Source organism: Silene latifolia, chromosome 11, assembly GCF_048544455.1.
Source record: "Silene latifolia isolate original U9 population chromosome 11, ASM4854445v1, whole genome shotgun sequence".
NCBI lineage: Eukaryota > Viridiplantae > Streptophyta > Magnoliopsida > Caryophyllales > Caryophyllaceae > Silene > Silene latifolia.
The window spans coordinates 76,075,463-76,093,583 of NC_133536.1; the positions used below are offsets into that span (position 1 = coordinate 76,075,463).

General features: G+C 43.7%; 1 protein-coding gene across 1 annotated transcript; it reads right to left on the bottom strand.

Moving 5' to 3' along the window:
- Positions 1–700: 700 nt before the first annotated feature.
- Positions 701–2,828, bottom strand: LOC141611740 (expansin-A8-like). The gene is made up of 3 exons (XM_074430350.1): positions 2,498–2,828; positions 1,941–2,238; positions 701–1,470 (listed from the first exon to the last, which is right to left on the bottom strand). The coding sequence occupies exons 1-3, from the start codon at positions 2,637–2,639 to the stop codon at positions 1,167–1,169; spliced, it is 744 nt and encodes a 247-aa protein (XP_074286451.1). The 5' UTR covers positions 2,640–2,828; the 3' UTR covers positions 701–1,166.
- Positions 2,829–18,121: the final 15,293 nt, after the last annotated feature.

Genomic DNA, 18,121 nt, shown 5'->3' on the forward strand with positions numbered 1-18,121 from the left:
ATGAATGTTACAAGTTTTTATAGGGTAGAAGATGATGGCAGCTAGGTTAAGAAAGGTAATTACAAAAGATAGTTTGCCTAGTTTACAATATTCACATAATCAATTAGTATATTTCCTAATTGGGTGAGATATGGTTAATAGGGAGGTCAATAAAGCTCTAGCTCTTCAAGAGCATTAACTAAAAAATTGTACAATAATATTAAACTAACTTCATTGATCTCTAAAGAAAACAAAAAAAAAAAAAAAATCTTGTAGTAGTACTTCTTCCTCTTCCAATGCATATGCATATGACCATAACAATCAAGCTTAACTCACTAATATTCTTAATTGGTGAAAACTCTATTTCGACCATTCTCGCGTGCTTGCAAAAATAGCTAAAAATATAATTGGGGTTCTTGCGTCTACCACTGTATTTGAATTACCTTTTAATGTAGAAAGAAAAGTACTTGACGAAGAAAAAATTTAAATTTGGCTCTCAACATTGTAAAGATGTGTGTTTACAATAAAGATTGAGAACAAGAAGTAAAAAGACGTTAATGGGCTAAAGAGTTAAAGGACGGAAGTGTAGAAGATGAGTTAATTTAACAATCGAGATCAACTCTAATAGGTTAATTTTTTATTTTAATTTGGACATTATATTATTTCATAAAAAACTCGAGAAAGGGCGAGCATTCACATAAAGATAATCGAAGCACAAACATAATTTAAGTTACCAATATGAAAATAGATATTATCACGGGTTACAAACTTAGAACGCTCCACAATAGAAACCCGAACACACACACTTACTAATTACTTCTCTAATTGAAAGAATGATGTCAATGGCCTTAAAATCAGCCCTTTAAAACATCAATTTTCAGATAACAATCTCCCAAACAAGCCAAAAAAAAAGGGCAATGCCTATAAAGTACTCCGTATATGTTATATGAAGACAAAGGCTTTAAGCGGGTGCTAATATAGACACCACAGCAGAATATAGGCCTAAATCGACTCTAATAAGTTCCTGTTACGAGGAATTGGACCGAATGTTAGGCAATCTAACACTAAACGGTCTCACACAAGAATAAATACGTCCCCTTATATACAAATTCTCCACCTATTTTCTCACTTAGTGAGAAAAATGGTTCAAATTTATTTTCTATATTATAGGGGAAATAAAATTAAAATTAAAATTGAGTTCCTTGGTAAGTTTGACCAAATTGCCAATTAGAAGGAGCAACATTGTTGCTAATGATTGTCCTTCCATCACTGGCAGTGACTTTGAAGGATAGACTCTGGCCGTTCATATAACCATTGCTCTGCCAGTTTTGGCCCCAATTCCTTGACATGGGTTGCCATCCGGTTTTTGAACCCTTTATCGACACAGCGTGCACGTCTCCGGCTCCGGCAACGTTGGTGATTAGCACCAAGTTAAAGTAGGAGTGTCCATTTATTGTGAACCTTATTCCTCCTTTTCTTACACAGGGCACCCTGTTACAAAGGCAGGCCATATTATTAGACTACTAAATTATGTAATGGACTAATTAAAAGTGACTGGTCTTAACTTAAGACGAAACCGGTCTTAACATAAGACGAAAAAAATGTCAAAATTTATAATTAAAAGTGACCGTTTAATGATAAAATATTAGAACTAAAATTGTCATTTTTTAACAATAAACTGATAACATTTTATCAGGATTGTACCCAAAAAAAAAACATTCTAATAGTAAATCTTTACATTTTCTTTTTTGTAAAATGGTCACATTTTGTCCGTTTTAGTTTCAGACGGAAAACGCCGGTCTAAAATGAGAATTTGCCTTTGGGTTCAGGGTTAGTATTCAATTGAAAGTTTCTAGATAACCGTTAGAAATCATGTCTGAATATAGGGCGGTCTTATTCAGTTTTGATTATTTAATTGTTGGAAGGCTAAAGAAAATGTATGTCTGATTGTCTGAATATACCTTCTATAGGAAATAGGGACAACTCCGGCTCGGTATTGAGCAATCTTCAAGAAAGAGGGCTCAGCCAAATCAAAGTGCTGACGGGGCGGGTCGCACCAACCACCATTGCTGTTTGGAGGGCAGAAATTGGTGGCAGTTACAATAATGCTACCAGGGTTACACCATTGTGGGTCTTGATTGCATTTTAGTTCATAACAAGATCCACAACTTAACCCACTATTGAATAGAGCCGTGCTCAGGGCCGCTGTGTTGGTTCCGTACCCTTGGCTATACAAATTTCCGTATCCACATGCTCCTCCTGCATATTCCATATTGTCAAAACTTTGTTTATATAACTTCATACATAAGTGTAAATGACAATTTTATTTAAAGCAAGTAGACAATATGTTCAATATTAATCTTACTACGATAAACAACTGGGCTAACTGATATCTATATTTCATTTTAATTTAGGGACAAAGCCCCGGGATTAACATACATTATATGTTCCGTGGTAAATAATATGTGCCTATGTTGTACACTTGTATATGTCCAAAAATGTTACTAGTGGAACTTACCCATTGTGCCAGAGGCATCACTTCCGCCATAAAATGTGGCATGGGCCGTAGACCAACCGCCATAGGCGGCATGGACGCCTTGAAGGCATAGGTTGGCGGCAAGTAGAAGGAAAGAGGCAATTAGGGAAGTTGAGAAAGCCATTTGTAAGAGGAATGGTGATTAAGAAGAGAGAGTTGGTTAATTTGGTTGTGGCTAGAGAATGCAACGAGGGTTTTAGTTATATAGGCAACAAGAGTAGACTACAATAGTAGAATAGTAGTCGTATATTTTAGAGAACGACAAAGGGGGACACTTGAACAATTAAATAAAAAAAAAAGTAGGAAAATGGTTAATATGGTAGTTATTGTTAGGGGTTCGTTATAGGGTTGATTGTTGCACATGGCCGTGATATCAGTTTCTGATTGAGGGTCCTACTTGTACTGTTACACATGCACAACTAAACTTTTCATTTTTTTTTTTTATTTTTTATGCTTTTTCTTTGATGAAATGCATGCCATTTTGATTTTATTGGTCAAGTTAATTTAATTCATACTTACATTAGATTGGCTAGGGTGCTTAAGTTTTATATAAATCCATGAAAGGTTTAGGCCTTTATGTTTTGTAATTGAAACTCTTTTTATATATATATATATATATAATACCCTAACATTTTACCAAAAAAAAAAAAAATTGTATTTGACTCATTTTACACTAAAACTTGGGAGAGACGATCTTTCAATAAATTATTGAGAGACCAAGCTTCCGTACCCTTTTATTTGTATTTCGTGAGTCTTTTGTTATTGATCGTGACATAGTAACTCTAACAACCCGACCCGCCACCCTTTTATGTGTACCTTTGTGCCCATTATTTGTCCTCAATTAAGCTCAAAAGCACAAGGCCTTGTTATTAAGTGGTGGGTGGAATCCCTTATAAATATATCCCAAAGCCTCTCAAGTTCCCGATGTGGGACAACATCCTTCTCATACTCTTGGGTGTCAGAGTAACCTCATTTTAAGAAGTTGCTCATGTGTATTAAAAAAAATAAGGTATTACTCTTTCACATACGGCTTTTATTCTTTCACATACATTTTTCCCATAATGTTTCCGATCACTACCCTCTCTTCAACTAAAACACCTTGATTTTATTCTCTCTTACTCCTAAAACCTAATTAAATTTCACTCAAATTCTTCAAATTATAGATCTTAATTCTTGTATCGAACAAGTAATCATTTCGATTGATCAAACAATTACATTAATCTGTTATTTATTACACGAAATTGCGTTTTGCGTGAAAAATGAATTCTTCGAAGTTGTAGTGCGGGAATACACAAAGTTGAATTTGTCGAAGCTGTAGCAAGGCAATACATGAAGTTGCATTATACATATTTCTTGTCAATTTTATATTTCAATCAAATTGTTATTGTCATTCAAGAGTGAAATGCGTATCTGTTTGTGTAATACCCATGATGTTTAAGGACTCTTTTGACCGACCCTTTGACCAGGAAATACCTTAGGAAGAGATAGGTGAGGGACTAGGTTAGGATATGTGCTTGACGAGAGTGTTTGCTCGACCTAGCAGGAACTACTCGGCCGAGTATTGTGTGTACTCGACCGAGTAGAGCCTACTCGGCCGAGTATGGTAGTACTCGACCGAGTATGGCTGCTGTTGACGCGTCGATATAAAAACGCAAGATTCATTTCATTTTCTCATTTTTCGACAGTTCCTCTTCCTCTAACCGTAGCCTACCTCTCTCACCTATCACCCCTACCTCCATACACTCTCTTATATGTAGCCTACACCTCAACCATGTGAAGGACGGGGTTTGCATAGGAAGGATGTGTGCGTGGTCGTCGTCCATGTCACCGTCGGTCCACGTTATTAGGTAAGTCGCTGTTTTATTGTCTCCTTCAGTAGATTGTTGGGAGTAGTTGTATAATAGGATGTGGTCATCGTTGTAGGATGCATCTCGGAGTCTTGCTTGGCTGTTTGTGGATGCATTTTCATGGTTGGCGATAAGGCAGGGTTTCCCTACTCAGTTTACTGTTAATTGATTTAAGATTGTGATTGTATTGTGTATGATTGTTGTCTGTTGATCATCGGAGTGTTGGTGTGGTGGTGGTCGGGATGGTGTTGTGATGATTATGGTGGAGTCACTTGCGGGAGTGGCTTCACGCCCTAGTTCGCCCTCCGTGGAACCCGTCACGGGAGGGGATGTGCACATTAAGGGACAGGGTTATCGCTCGTTGATGAGCGGTATTTTGGTGGGGATTGGCTGCGGTCCCCCACTGGCGGCGTGGGCTACCTGTTGCGATGGGTAGTCTGGCAGGGCTACACACCTCGGTGTGTAGTCGGTTACTGTGTGAGATCCGGAGACCGGGGTTGGAGGATGATCAGCTGGTTACTTATCGTACTTGTCGTATCTTAATTGCTCAGTAACTGACCCCATGTTATGTTTTCAAAACTGTGGTGATCCATTCGGAGATGGTGAGCAGTTGGCTTAGCGAGTACAGATTGGTTGTTTCTTTGTTGGGCATGGAGGGAATCGAGTCACCACGCTACCGGCATAGGTGTTCAGACGCATGAGTTCTTTAGCAGTCATAGTTATCACTTGTATTCAGTTTTGTACCGTGGTTGTAAAATGTTAAAGTAATTAATTATAAATGTTCTTTTATTGTCTATTTGATTTACTACCTCGGGTGACCGAGATGGTAACACCTTCAAACACTGGGATGGTCCTTGGTAAGGCGTCCTGGTGTGCGGTGGTGTTACAAAGTGGTATCAGAGCCGACGATTTTGGAACCTGAACCAATGAACCAAATGAATATAGGGTGTCAAAATTAAAATGAACCTGGTGTATGTGCATTGGGAGCCCCAGCCGATGCTAGATTTTGGGTGAGTAGGCGCCCTCATTTCAAAATCACGGCCCCATCGTGCTTAAGCCAGCCACTAGGAAAGGGTAGTCGATAAGAGTGGTTGCTTGAAGAGTGTTTGCTAAGTATGTTTGTTAATCGTATCACACGTGCCAATGTGAGTCTTGCATGCAGTAACGATGGTAATGATGAAGTCTTGAATTGGTTAGAATGGTTGCTGAGTGGTGAGTAGAAATTATGATTGATGAAATGTGGAACTCTTTTGTGTATGGCGAGGTTAAGTTGAATAGCTTGTTTGATAATTGTGGCATCATACGGTGGTTAATGTTATATGAATGTCTTGATTAGTGGGAGTATAAGATGAATTGTGGAAATTGTGATGTTGTAGCATTATAAACCGACCTTTGCAGGTATGTAGCTAGTTTAGACTTGAAAGTTGAAACCTTTATATTATCCATGGTTGGATTGTGACATAATTGTTACAGTGGTTGAGGTAAGGAACGTAAGTGGAATGTTTGTTGATTGGGTAATGGTTATGTGTAATTCGTGTAGGATACGTGTTTATGTGGTAGAAATAAGTTCTAACGGTGACGAGCCCGATTGCACGGAACTCCGAACATTGTTACTTGTTTTGCAGGCTAAATAATTTCGAATTCCGTTCCTGTTCTATGACACTCGACCGAGTATAGAAGCATACTCAGCCGAGTAAGCCACACTCGGCCGAGTATACTGGCACTCGACCGAGTGCCCATTTTGTCAGATTACAAATCGATACTGATCTCGAACACTCGACCGAGTATTCAGAATACTCGACCGAGTAGTCCACTCGGCCGAGTATGCCCAATACTCGACCGAGTACGGTTTTATCGTGACTCAGCCGGGTTGTTCTAAAAACCCTATATTCCTCCTTTCTTTCTCATTTCCGCCTCCAACATCCTTTTCTTTCCTCCTCTAAAACTCCATATCACTTCTCTCTCAAACCCTTGGGTGATTTCTAGGTGGTTGTTGGTGGATTGTTCCCTCTTTGCTTGCCAAAACTTTATTCAAGGTAAGGTTTTAAATCAATTTCTTTCATTTGTTCTTAAAGTTATGGTATGCCCTTGCTCAAACTTCGAATCCCTATCATGTGTAACTGAAATTAAGCTTTTTCCTATGATAATTTGGATTTAATTGCCTATAAACATCATCTATGCCGTCACTAGAGCAATTCCATGGCTTAAATCGCTTCTTGAATTTTCTAGGGTTTTGCTTAAGTCGAAAATTTTGTTCATTTAGCTTGTTTTACGATGCTCTTTCAAAGCCTCTTGATGATAAGAATGACTCCTTTGAGTAAAATATTTTGTGTTTTGTGAAAAAATTTCGTCTTAAAAGTTCGTCTCAAAATTGTATACATTCTGAAAAACAGTCCATCTATGGCAAAATTTTGTGTGAGGTATCTTTGTTAAAACCTATCTTTTTGCAGTATGCCGAAAACAAGAGCCAACACAAACAAGAGGACCCGTGCCAATGTTCAATTTGAGACGGGTCAATCCAGCCAAGAACCTGTTGTTCCACCGGTGGAGGCTTATCCATCGGTAATCTTTTCCGATTTCAAGCAGTGTAAGGCCTTCATAGCTTTGATGAGTCGTCCTTTTCGACCTACTCGGTGTGTGAACCCCGAGATTTTGGAGACCTTGGGGATTAAGGAAGATATAACCCATATCATTGAGACCTTGGGAATTGAGGGGTTGTATCACCTGAGAAAGAAGTCCTACCCTCATTTGACCCTGGAGTTTTTGAGCTCGTTTGTTTATGATGGAAAGGAGAAGACGGTCTCTTTTCGCCTCATGAACGAAGACCATGAGTTGACTTTGGATGAGTTTGCTGGCCACCTAGGCCTAGAGGCAGAGGGGACGAGGTATCTTAGTGATGTAGCTAAGAATAGTGGTGCACCTCTTTACCTTCCTTACTTGACTGGCCGACCTGCTCCTAGTGCTAGTGCTATGCTGATTAATGATGTTCAACACGTGTCCCTCCGTATGTTCCTTAGGATGATGACCTGTCTGTTGTACTCGAGAGATGATGTGAGCAAACTTAATTCTCATGAGGTTATGTTGTTGATGTATTACCTGAACCTGCACCGTAGGAAGCCCTTTTATTATAGCGCTCCGGGGGTGGTTTGTGCTAGCTTGGATCATATGGCACAGTTCCCGAACCGTCACATTGCTTGCGGGGCCATAGTGACCCGCTTAGCCCAGCGCCTGACTGACTTTGAGGCTCCACCTCCATCGGGGGATGAGCTATTTGAGGCCGTGCCGACCATGAACGCCAAATATTGGTGTAACAACAGGTGGTTGCGGAAGATGGATGATGGGTCTTATGCCTGGAGAGTGAGGAGATCATTGTGGATGGTACTTCCTGACCCCGCACGCCTCCCTGTGGTTGACCACTTAGCTGAGTGGGAGCCCATGGGTGGGATACCTAGACCAAGACCTCAGTATTATTTGATCGGCCCCACCATTGTTATGGACTTACCTGAGCCTTCAGTGGCATCTGAGGGACAACAGGCTTCTCCCCCACCTCGTGAGCGCCGTAGAGTTAGACAGCCTAGAGTGGACCCAGTTGAGACTGAGCCCTCTTACTCCATGCCGAGCTACTACCCACAACAGTACTCGCCCTGCCCCACAGTGCATGACCCTAGGATGCAGGTTAGCGACTTGACTGAGCGGATCTCCACCACCTTGGTGCTCTGCAACATGCATGAGATGGCCCATAATCAGGCATAGGGATTGAGCTAGCACATCCCGTCTGGTGGAGAGGACCCGGAGTAGAGACAGGTGTCTTCCACAGCTATGGAGTTGACCCCGACTTTTGGAGGCCACCTGAGGAGACCGAGTTTGGCTGCCTCGCGGGACCCTGGGGAGCCAACTATGGCAGCCAGCTAGGAGGAGGAGATTACTCAGCAGCGGGTTATCAGGGAGCTAGTACTTCGGGAGCCGGAGCTTCAGGTGCAGGCGGCGATGATGAGATGGATGGGGGTCCATATCAGTGATTTTCTTGTTTTGTCTAGACTAGTTGCAGTTGTGGATGGATATTTATCGTTTCTTGTTGTACACTTTTATTTCGGATGACTGTACTTAAACTTAAGGCCATTACTTGTTTTCGTACACTATGGTGGTGATTTGGTAGACTTGGACATGCCTTTAAGTATGACACTCGTGACTTGTTACAGGTTAGTTTGTGGGTGGAATTGTGTTTCACTGCTGAAATCGCTCTCTGCCCGTGAAAACTCGACCGAGTATAAAGAATACTGGACCGAGTAGAGCTTACTCGGCCGAGTAGACTCTTATACTCGACCGAGTAAAGCTTACTCGACCGAGTGATCCCTCATACTCGGCCGAGTACCAGGGTATTGCGTGATATGGTAATGTAATTCGTTTTAGCATCTTATGTTTAGTTCTTTACTCTTGTGTGTACTATGCTAACTTGCTTTTAACTTCACGTCCCTGTGGACATGCGCCTACCTGCGTATGCCCAACGGATTTGTGGACAATGGCAGCGGTCTCTTGAAAGCCACGCTCGACGGCGTAAAAAAATGCTTTCGACCGGATCATTTTAGATCGGTCGGTTTCGTCTCGGTAAGGGTCTCGAAGCGATTAGAGATGTTCGGAGTCGCCACCAAGCATTTGTGGGATGCTTGGAACCCGTTCGAATCCACTTTATACCTCGGTCAAACGAAGCACAAAGCAGTGTTTGACATAGGTACTAAAGATAAGGAATCGTCCCTCTTTAGCATCCTATCTCTAGAACGACTCTCGTACGCCTTGGATAAGGTCGTCCACTATCCAAAGTTTCTGAGTAAGAGGTGAAGGTACGTATTGGGAAGCCCTTTAATCAGACACCCAATCCCGCCCGCGGTAGCGGCCTCTACTGATCGATCTTGGTTGGTTGAATGCAAAAGTTAATAAAACGGTTTAAATGCATGAATGCACATCCAATAATTTAAACCTAACATGTGAGAGCTTTCTAAGTCGGTTCATTTAATCCAAGTATCAAGTATAAGATGTCGAGTTGGATTTATGGTTGATTTACATGCAAGACGGAAATTAAACATCCATTTACCAAATTAGGTTTATGGTGCATAACGTGATCCATTTGTCTTAATAAGGCGTTTTGCAAATATGATTTTTGAATGAGCAAGTTAGTTGTCTGATTCGTCCTATATCCGGGTTAGCCGGAGTCGGGATCGTCCTAGACTAATGCTGGAAAGGGAACAGACCTTGCACCAGGCAGCCAGATGAGGCGCGAGCCTGTTGGCGATGTAAGGGGGTCTCCCCTGGTTTGAAAATAGGAAAAGAAACGCCTGTTTAGGCGCGGTCAGTCAACGGTATAAGATGCATTCTGTCCATTGAAAAACGTAAATAAAACGTATTGAAAATGGGTATTTGGACCCGTTTTGGTTTGAAAGGACCGTTTAGGTCGTATTTGTTGATTTGAGGAACGAGACTCGAATAATCATCATTGTTTTGATGATATTCGATGTCGGGTTCGACTTGACAAGCTTGACATGAATAGTTTTGAAAATAATTATGAACTAATTGTTTTAAGTTCATTTGAATATAATTAGTCAATACGCATCATCGTACTCGGGTTAAAATCTGACATGGTATGTAGAACCAAGGATGACTTTGTGTTGGTGACTAATACATTTATTTTGGAAATGTAAAGAAATGATGAAAGGCTTTAAAATACCTTCCAAAATGTAAAGAAATGAAATAAAAGGTTTTAAAATACCTTTTAAATGTAATTAACCAAATATTATCACCGAAACACGGATTAAACCGTCATGGTATTAAGAACCAAGGGTGAAAAATGTTTTATGGTTAAAAACTTGTAAAAATAAGTAAAAGGGTTTGAAAATATTTGAAATGGTAAAAACCGATTACAAATATGAAAATAGGTTAAAGAGGAAAAGAAGAGACCAAACACGGATTGGACTTAAGGCTGGGCAGGCTGCTTTAGGCGCGAGCATGTATGCTACGTAAGTAGCCTCTGCCTCAACCAAAAAGTCCGGTTTTGGCTCATTCTTCCCATGTTTTGGACCATGTTATGCATTATTTAGCATGTTATGAAACCAGTAAAGACATGATAAAAGAAGGATTTTTACACCCTCATACTTACATGCTTGGTTATGGCGAGAAACCGACGTGAGTGTATCAACTCGTTCGGTCGGAAAAGACTCGGTTTAAAACCGTTTTAGCAAGTAAAAAGAGTGTTTTGTTAAGTTTAGTGATGGTGTAGTGGTCGAAATAGTCGGTCAAGTGATTTAATGCACGATGACAGTACCAAACAATGTGTAAGGCTTGTATTTACGATCGATAGGTCGTAAATACGCGTCGGATTGTGACTTAGGAAGTCGAGTCTAGAATTTTAAGGGAGAAAGAGGGGGCGGACACTCCTGTAAATTCTCAAATAGGGGCATTTGAGGGGTATTTATAGGAAAATGAGTGGTTGTGTGAGTTTTGAGCGACGTGGCCACCTGGGCTGCTCAAAGAGGCGCGAGCCACATCGCGGGTCTTCGAGGTGTCTTGTTGCTTTCACACAAATGCAATCATGATTTGTTCTATCCTAGGATTTGTATGCACATGTTTGGTAATTGACCATACATGAATCCGGGAAATCTTAACATGGAAGCATTTGAATGGTTGTTTTTTGTGTTTGACTCGGTTTGACTCGTTGTTGGAGTCGGGATTTGAAGTTTTGAGTCGGTTTTTGGTCCGGTGTCGATTTTGACTCTAGTTAGTGTCATTGCGACCCCGTCGTCATGCATTAAACACTCCAGGTACTTTTGAAAAGTTTTCAAATGTTCTATTTTCGAAATCGTTTTAAGTTTACCGATGTAAAGTTGTACACGAACTGTCGATCAAACGCTGCGATTCCAAAGCATGTTGTAGTCCGATAATCATCGGGTGTTTGTCGGAGTCTCAGCAGATATTGGGTATCCAGGTCAATCAAAGATTACAACCTGGAGACCCAAGCGACGTCAAGGTGGCTCGAATGGATTCGGGCCAAGGACCTGCCATCGGGAAGGGCGACGCCAAGGCGACTCGAGGGTAGAGGCAAGGACCTGTCGTCGGGAACAGTTTAGAGTCTGTCGACTGTCCGTACGGGTCGTTTAAAGTCCGTTAGACTACGTACAAAGGCTCGCCAGCCACAAGAAGGAGTCATACCTGAGGCATCTTTGGATATGTCCTTGCGTGTTTATGGACAAAGGCTCGCCAGCTATGGTGCGTACATGAGGAGGGCTCGCCAGCCGCAGCGCATAGTAAGGCTCGCCAGCCATGGGGCGTATATGAGGAGGGCTCGCCAGCCGCGATGCGTTGTAAGGCTCGCCAGCCATGATGCGATGAGGAGGGCTCGCCAGCCGCGATGCGTTGTAAGGCTCGCCAGCCATGGGGCGTATATGAGGAGGGCTCGCCAGCCGCGATGCGTTGTAAGGCTCGCCAGCCATGGGGCGTATATGAGGAGGGCTCGCCAGCCGCGGCGTGTAGTAAGGCTCGCCAGCTTTGGGGCGTATACGAGGAGGGCTCGCCAGCCGCGATGCGTTGTAGGGCTCGCCAGCCATGGGACGTATACGAGGAGGGCTCGCCAGCCGCGATGCGTTGTAGGGCTCGCCAGCCATGGAGCGGTCGGTTGATAGACCGTGAGAATAGCCGCGATGGATGGGCTTGTTTTTGAAATAGCGGACTCTTGATGCCGCCGTGGAAATAGTGAATTTTGAATTTCACTATTATTGTTTTTGAAATAAGCGGGTTCCGCGAGGAAGCCCCCTGTTGACATTTGAAGGAATAGCGAATTTTAAATCTTCACTACACGTTTTTGAATTTGAAGTGGCGGTTTTAATCGCCGTTTGTTTGAGTTTTGAAGGAAGTAGCGAATTTTGAATTTTCGCTATTACGTTTGAAGTGACGGTTTATGTTGCCGCCGTTGACATGTGAAGGAAATAGTGAATTTTGAATCTTCACTATTACTTTTGAAGTGATGGTTTATGTTGCCGCCGTTGACATGTGTGGTGAAAATAGTGGAATTTTAATTTCCAACTATTATTTTGAAAATGACGGTTTTAATTGTCGTCGTTTGAAATTTGAAGAAATAGTGAATTTTGAATTTTCACTATTATTTTAAAAATGACGGTTTTAATTGCCGTCGTTGAAACTTTGCAGAAATAGTGAATTCGAATTTTCACTATTATTTTTGGAAAATGACGGTTTTAATTGCCGTCGTTTGAAATTTGGAGGAAAATAGTGAATTTTGATTTCACTATTTGTTTTTGTTTTTTCAAAAAATGACGGTCCTTAATGTCGTCGTTGAAAATTTGAAGTTTGTTATGGGAAATTGGGCCAAAGCCCAAAATTTCGCTGAAAAAAAGGCACGGAAACCAATTGAGGCACGAGCAACCTGGCGAGATAAGGGTGCTTCCCTATTTTTCTGTAAAAGACGCGAGAATTGTTTGCATACCATTCTCATTCCATCGTCTTCAACCTTTCGACAAAAAAAAAACAAAAAAAACGCCATTGTTGGGTTCTTGCTTGCTCTCATTCGTGCCATTATCAACATGTCATCTCAAGGTATGTATTTCCCTTCGAATCCATTTGAATTTGTTGGTCTTTTTGATAGATTGAATTAGGGCGAAATATTTACCCTAGAAAATCGATTTGGGCGTTTTTGATTGAGCCCATTTCGACTGAAATTGATGATTGCGTTAGGCTAGAAACCTATTTAGGAGTATAAGGGTGCTTTTAGTTTGCATTTTGGTCCCCGTTTGCGTCCCTTTTGCTCGAAAAACGTGAGTGAGGCGAAGAAACCATCTCATTTCAGAATGCCAAGTTTATTTGCTTGGATAGTGGGTCCCACTAGGTTGCATTGTAGTCGGGAAAGACCGTATTTGCCATTTTGGACCTTTGTTGAGTATTGTGGGCAAAATTGGAATTTTTGCCTTTTGTGACGGTCTTATGTCTGACAGAATAAGCGCCTGTTTGGGCTTGAATTGAGTCAATCTGCTTTGAAATGGACCTCATTGGTGGTTTAGGTCGCTTTGAGGCGTGTTAAAATCACGTTGCCTTGTCGTGGTCGTATTTTGAAATTTTGACCGGTTTGTGCTCAAATTGGCGTAGGAATTGCCTTTTTGAGTGGTAGGAAAATACCCCATTGTATCGGGAATGTATTTTGGTTTGTTGGCGGACCTTGTGTGGGTCTTGAGGTACCGTTTTTGTTGTGGTTGTTTTGACTAGTCTTTTGCTTGAAAAGAAGGGCGAGTCGTTTTTTTTTGTGCGTTTTTTTTTTGTGAATTGTTTTTGTTTGGTTGGGTTTGGGCGGGATTGCCCTTGTTCTGCTTTGTAGGTTTATTTTGGATTTGTCCATTTTACGCCGCCGTAATGCTGAAATTTCGGCTGACGTTCTTTGGTTACATTTGGTTGCAGGAGAGTGTTCGGGACCTGCTGGGTCCCTTACTGCGACTTTTGAGGAGCTGTTTGGGACAGGGCCGGTTAGTACTCCGGCTAGTGCACCTGCCGTGACAGTGGAGGACGCCTCTGAGGAGGAGGGACCCTCCTAGGAGACTGTTAGGGCCGAGGGGGCCACTGAGGTCCGTGAGGAGCCTGTTGTTGGGGCAGCTGGTGCTGAGGGAGCCGTTGGGGCTCGGGAGGAGTCTGTTGTTGAGGCTGCTCACGCTAAGAGAGCTCAGACAGGGTCCGAGGCTGGTACCTCTGGGAGGAGGGTTACCAGGAGGAGGCGGGCTCCTCAATCGACCAGGCGGACGTGACAGAACGTCACTATGGTCGTTGAGATGCCTCCTATCCGTCATGTTGAGTCCCGTGGTCAGAAGAGACGGAGGGGGGAGACGGATGAGGACGATGCTCACGTCGCGGGTTGGGAGGCCAGACGGGTTTTAGCCCCGCGGGGGTTGAACCTGCGGGCGGTGCCTGCTTGGGCCCAGGGTTTCGACGGTAGCCAGTTGCTGCTTCGACTGGACATGCACATCTCCTACCGTGCACATGAGGGCCTGGTAAGTCGTGTCACCTGATTGAACTTTCGTCACTTTTTGAAGTATCAGACCTGAATAGGTGTTCTGACGTTGTTTGTTTTTGATTTCAGGAGATCGACACCATGAGGACTTTCTCGGGCTTCACTACCTGCCTGGGTTTTTACGACGTTCTCCGAGCCGGTACGAGGGCGTTGATAGAGAGGTCGGCTTTTGGGCCGTTGGTGGCTGTTTGGCGGGACATTCACAGGTCTTCGATTAGGTCGAACCTGTGTCTGATCCGCGCCATGTTGGATCGGTACTAGGACACGACGTCGTCGTTCCACATGGAGTTCGGGGAGGTCGGTGTGGCCTTAGAGGATTTGGCCATGATATCCGGCCTCCCTTGCGGCGAGACGCCTGTTGAGTTCACAGAGACACCAGAGAGGGTGTCTTCTCCTACGGTTACTCGTCTGATCGGTGTCGTTTTGCCTGAGCTTTCTGACGTTACACCGTACCTGATCGCGAGGTCGTACGTGAGAGACCACTTCCCAGAGAGAGTGGTGGGTGCTGCTCCGGCGCCATTGGCGAGCTCGGAGGCTGAGGCTAGAGCTGACGCGCAGGAGGCGCGGTTGTGGTTGTGGTACTTCTTGGGTGCCACGTACTTTGGTGACAAGGGGGAGCGCTTGTCGACCAAGGTACTTCCTCTCCTCGCTGACCTTGACACTTTGGGTCAGTTTGACTGGGTCACGCCGGCTTTGGCGAGTTTTACCCGGTATATGCACGCAGCGGTGCGTCCGGCGGTAGTGAGGGATGGTAGTGCCCCTGCTTTGGTTGGTCCCGGCCTCATCTTGGAGGTACGAGCGTTTTTTGTAGTTTTGAGTTTGATTTTGATTTTGATTTTGATTCTGGCAATTTTTTTGAAAAGATTGGCTGGTCTGTTTTTGCTGTGTTTGGTTACAGGCTTGGTTGTATGCTTACTTCGTCCCCCTGCGTCCGGGGACTACAGGTGGTGTCCTCTCGACTTACCCTGCTGTGAGGGCTTGGACGGTGGCTCAGAAGAAGTCGACTAAGTCGACTTACGAGGACTGCAGGCATCGCGTGAACGCCCTTCGAGTTGCTGACGTAAGTTGCTATTCCGTACTCCTTCTTCTTTATAGAAATAGATAGAGATAGGATGACTAGGTAGCTTAGGAAGCCCCCAGTCGGTTGAGTAGCTTTGTCTTGATGGCAGTTTGTCGGGTGGCCTTAGGAGCACTACACGGAGGTGTCGGCCGCTGCCAGGGAGCGTCTGCGGCCTCGCAGCTCCCAGCGTTTGTACATGGAGATGGCGATCGAGCCGGTTCGGTACATGGGCGAGCGCTTAGCTCGTCAGTGCCTTACCGAGATTTTCGTGGTACCGGTCGACCCGCATAGGGTGTTGTTCCAGGAGTCGACTCCCAACGAGGTTGAGGGGCACCTTCACGGTCAGGAAGGTGAGGAGCTGTTGCTGCGGGAGGTCGACTACGACACCTTCCGGTTGTCGAGGCTTGCCTGGTACCCGATCGAGGTATGTTTTCCTTTGTTCCTTTGTTTTCATTGTTTCTTTTGATAGGAGGGTTTCTTACCTTTGATGTGGACCCAAATTGCAGGGAGTCGACATGCTGATGAGGACTCAGCCCCCAGTTTTCCAGGCGGAGACCACCTTTCAGGGGCCGGGTGGCGAGGAGCTACAGCTGTGTTTGCCAGAGCCCGCGGTTACTGAGGTGACCGACGTTGCATGGAGTGGAGGTTGGTCGTTCTGAGGGTGAGTTCTTGACCCGAACATTTTTTCTCATTTATGTTTCGCCTTGCATTGTACTTAAGGACCTTCTTGGTTGTAGGTGACGACCACTAGTCATTAGGCTCTTTGGTAGATGGCTAACCGCTGGAGGGCGCTTGCTGGTGACCTGGCTGCGAGGGAGGCTCGGCTTTCTCAGGTACTTTTGTGTGTCATTTTGTGTATTTTGTGTTGTATTTCACATTTTTTAGATCTTGATGATCTGTATTGTGTTTTGTAGGGTACTGCGGATCCGGCGGAGTTTGCTCGGGTACGTGTTGAGTTAGATACAGCTAGGTCGACGATCGAGGCCCAGAGGTTGGGGATCACCCGTCGAGACCAGGTGCTGAGGCGTCACGAGGACGTGCTGCGGAGCCGAGATGTGGAGATTGCCTCTCTCAAGGCTCAGTTGGCTGTGGCGGAGGAGCTTCGCGTCGTGATGGAGCACAAGACGCTAGAGAGTTCCCCAGAGAGGGAGTCTGAGCAGATGGTATTGTCTGCCTTGGCTGCGACTCCTCGTGAGACCGGGACTGGTCCGACGAGAGGCGCCGAGTAGTAGTAGTTTGTCCGTGTCTTGAACTCTTGCTTGTACACATTTATATTTTGCGTGAGGCGGTTTGTATATATGTGTTTTTGGATTTTGGTTCATTTTGGCTTTTTTTTGTGTGTTGTGTTTCGGAGGAGCGCTGTCAGTTGTCAATTCCCCTTTTGCTTCGCACTAGTTCCTGCATCGTTAGTGTAGAAAACAGGCAACAGGTAGCACATATGCATGAACGCAAACACGTAAAAGGCACTTGATTGAAAACAAAATTTAACCGCGATGATACGAAGTTAAAAATTGAAATTTGAAATTTTGAAATGACATTTTGAAAAATTCCGCGACAAGTCGTCGTGTTTGGATTTCTCAAAAGGATTGATTTGAAAATTGAGCAATTAACTCGTGTCTTGAATTAAATTGCATCGAAATTATTGAAATTGATTTGTGACTTGATAAAAAAAATTCAAACTCAAACCGTCAGGGATGAATTTTAGAAAAGATTTTTTTTTTTGCGAGTGTATTTGATTTTTGATTTTTGTGAGATCAAGACTCGGATTTGTGAGTGCTTGAATTTTTGAGGAAAACTGATGTTATGTTATCAGCTTTCGATTTTCATTTTTTGCTGGGAAAATTGCGAAATTCCGAAAAAAAATTCGCAATTTCGACTGACATGGAAACGAATTGTCTGACATGGAAACGATCCATCGCGGATCGGGACGACTAGCCCTTCCCCCCTTAAAAAAAGAAAGAAAATCCGTATGTTTAAAGCTGCATCATGGGAACCGTGTCGGATTTCGTAAAACGCGAAAACAAGGAAATGTGAGTGTGAGGAAACACAAAATGTCCTGGACCATCCCGAAGAGGCACGACCATTCCGGCGGGAGGTTTGAGGTGTCATGAGAAAACACAACTTGAAAGGGACAATTCAAGGTGAGAATCCTGGGAATAGGCCTAAAGAGGCGCGAGCTATTGGGCGATAGAAGCCAGCTCTCGCTTTTTTCTGAAAAACGCGCTGATTGTTTTTGTATAAATAGTGATGTTTGTGCTTCATTGCTTCATCATCCGAAACACAAAATCATCTCTACAAAACCTCTTCTTCCTCTTCCACAAAAATATTTCATGGATGCCTTTGAGAATGCGTTGCGACAGTGGTGCCGGGATTTGTCGCCTCCCGAAAAGTATCAACTCATTTGCATAGGAGTTGGTCAATTATTGGTGCTCCGTCAAGTCAAGGTGCAATCCTCATTTCTCGAAGCATGCCCTCGGTTTTGGGATTCGAAACACCATGTTTTCGTTTTCCCGAAAGGTGAAATTTGTCCTCTTGCCGAAGAAGTTGGAGCCATTGGTGGGTGGCCGGGTTTTGTTCCGGTGCTTCCTCCAAATCGGTTGTGCTACAAGGAGAAATTCCGTTCAATGTTGGGCTTGTCGATAAGTCAA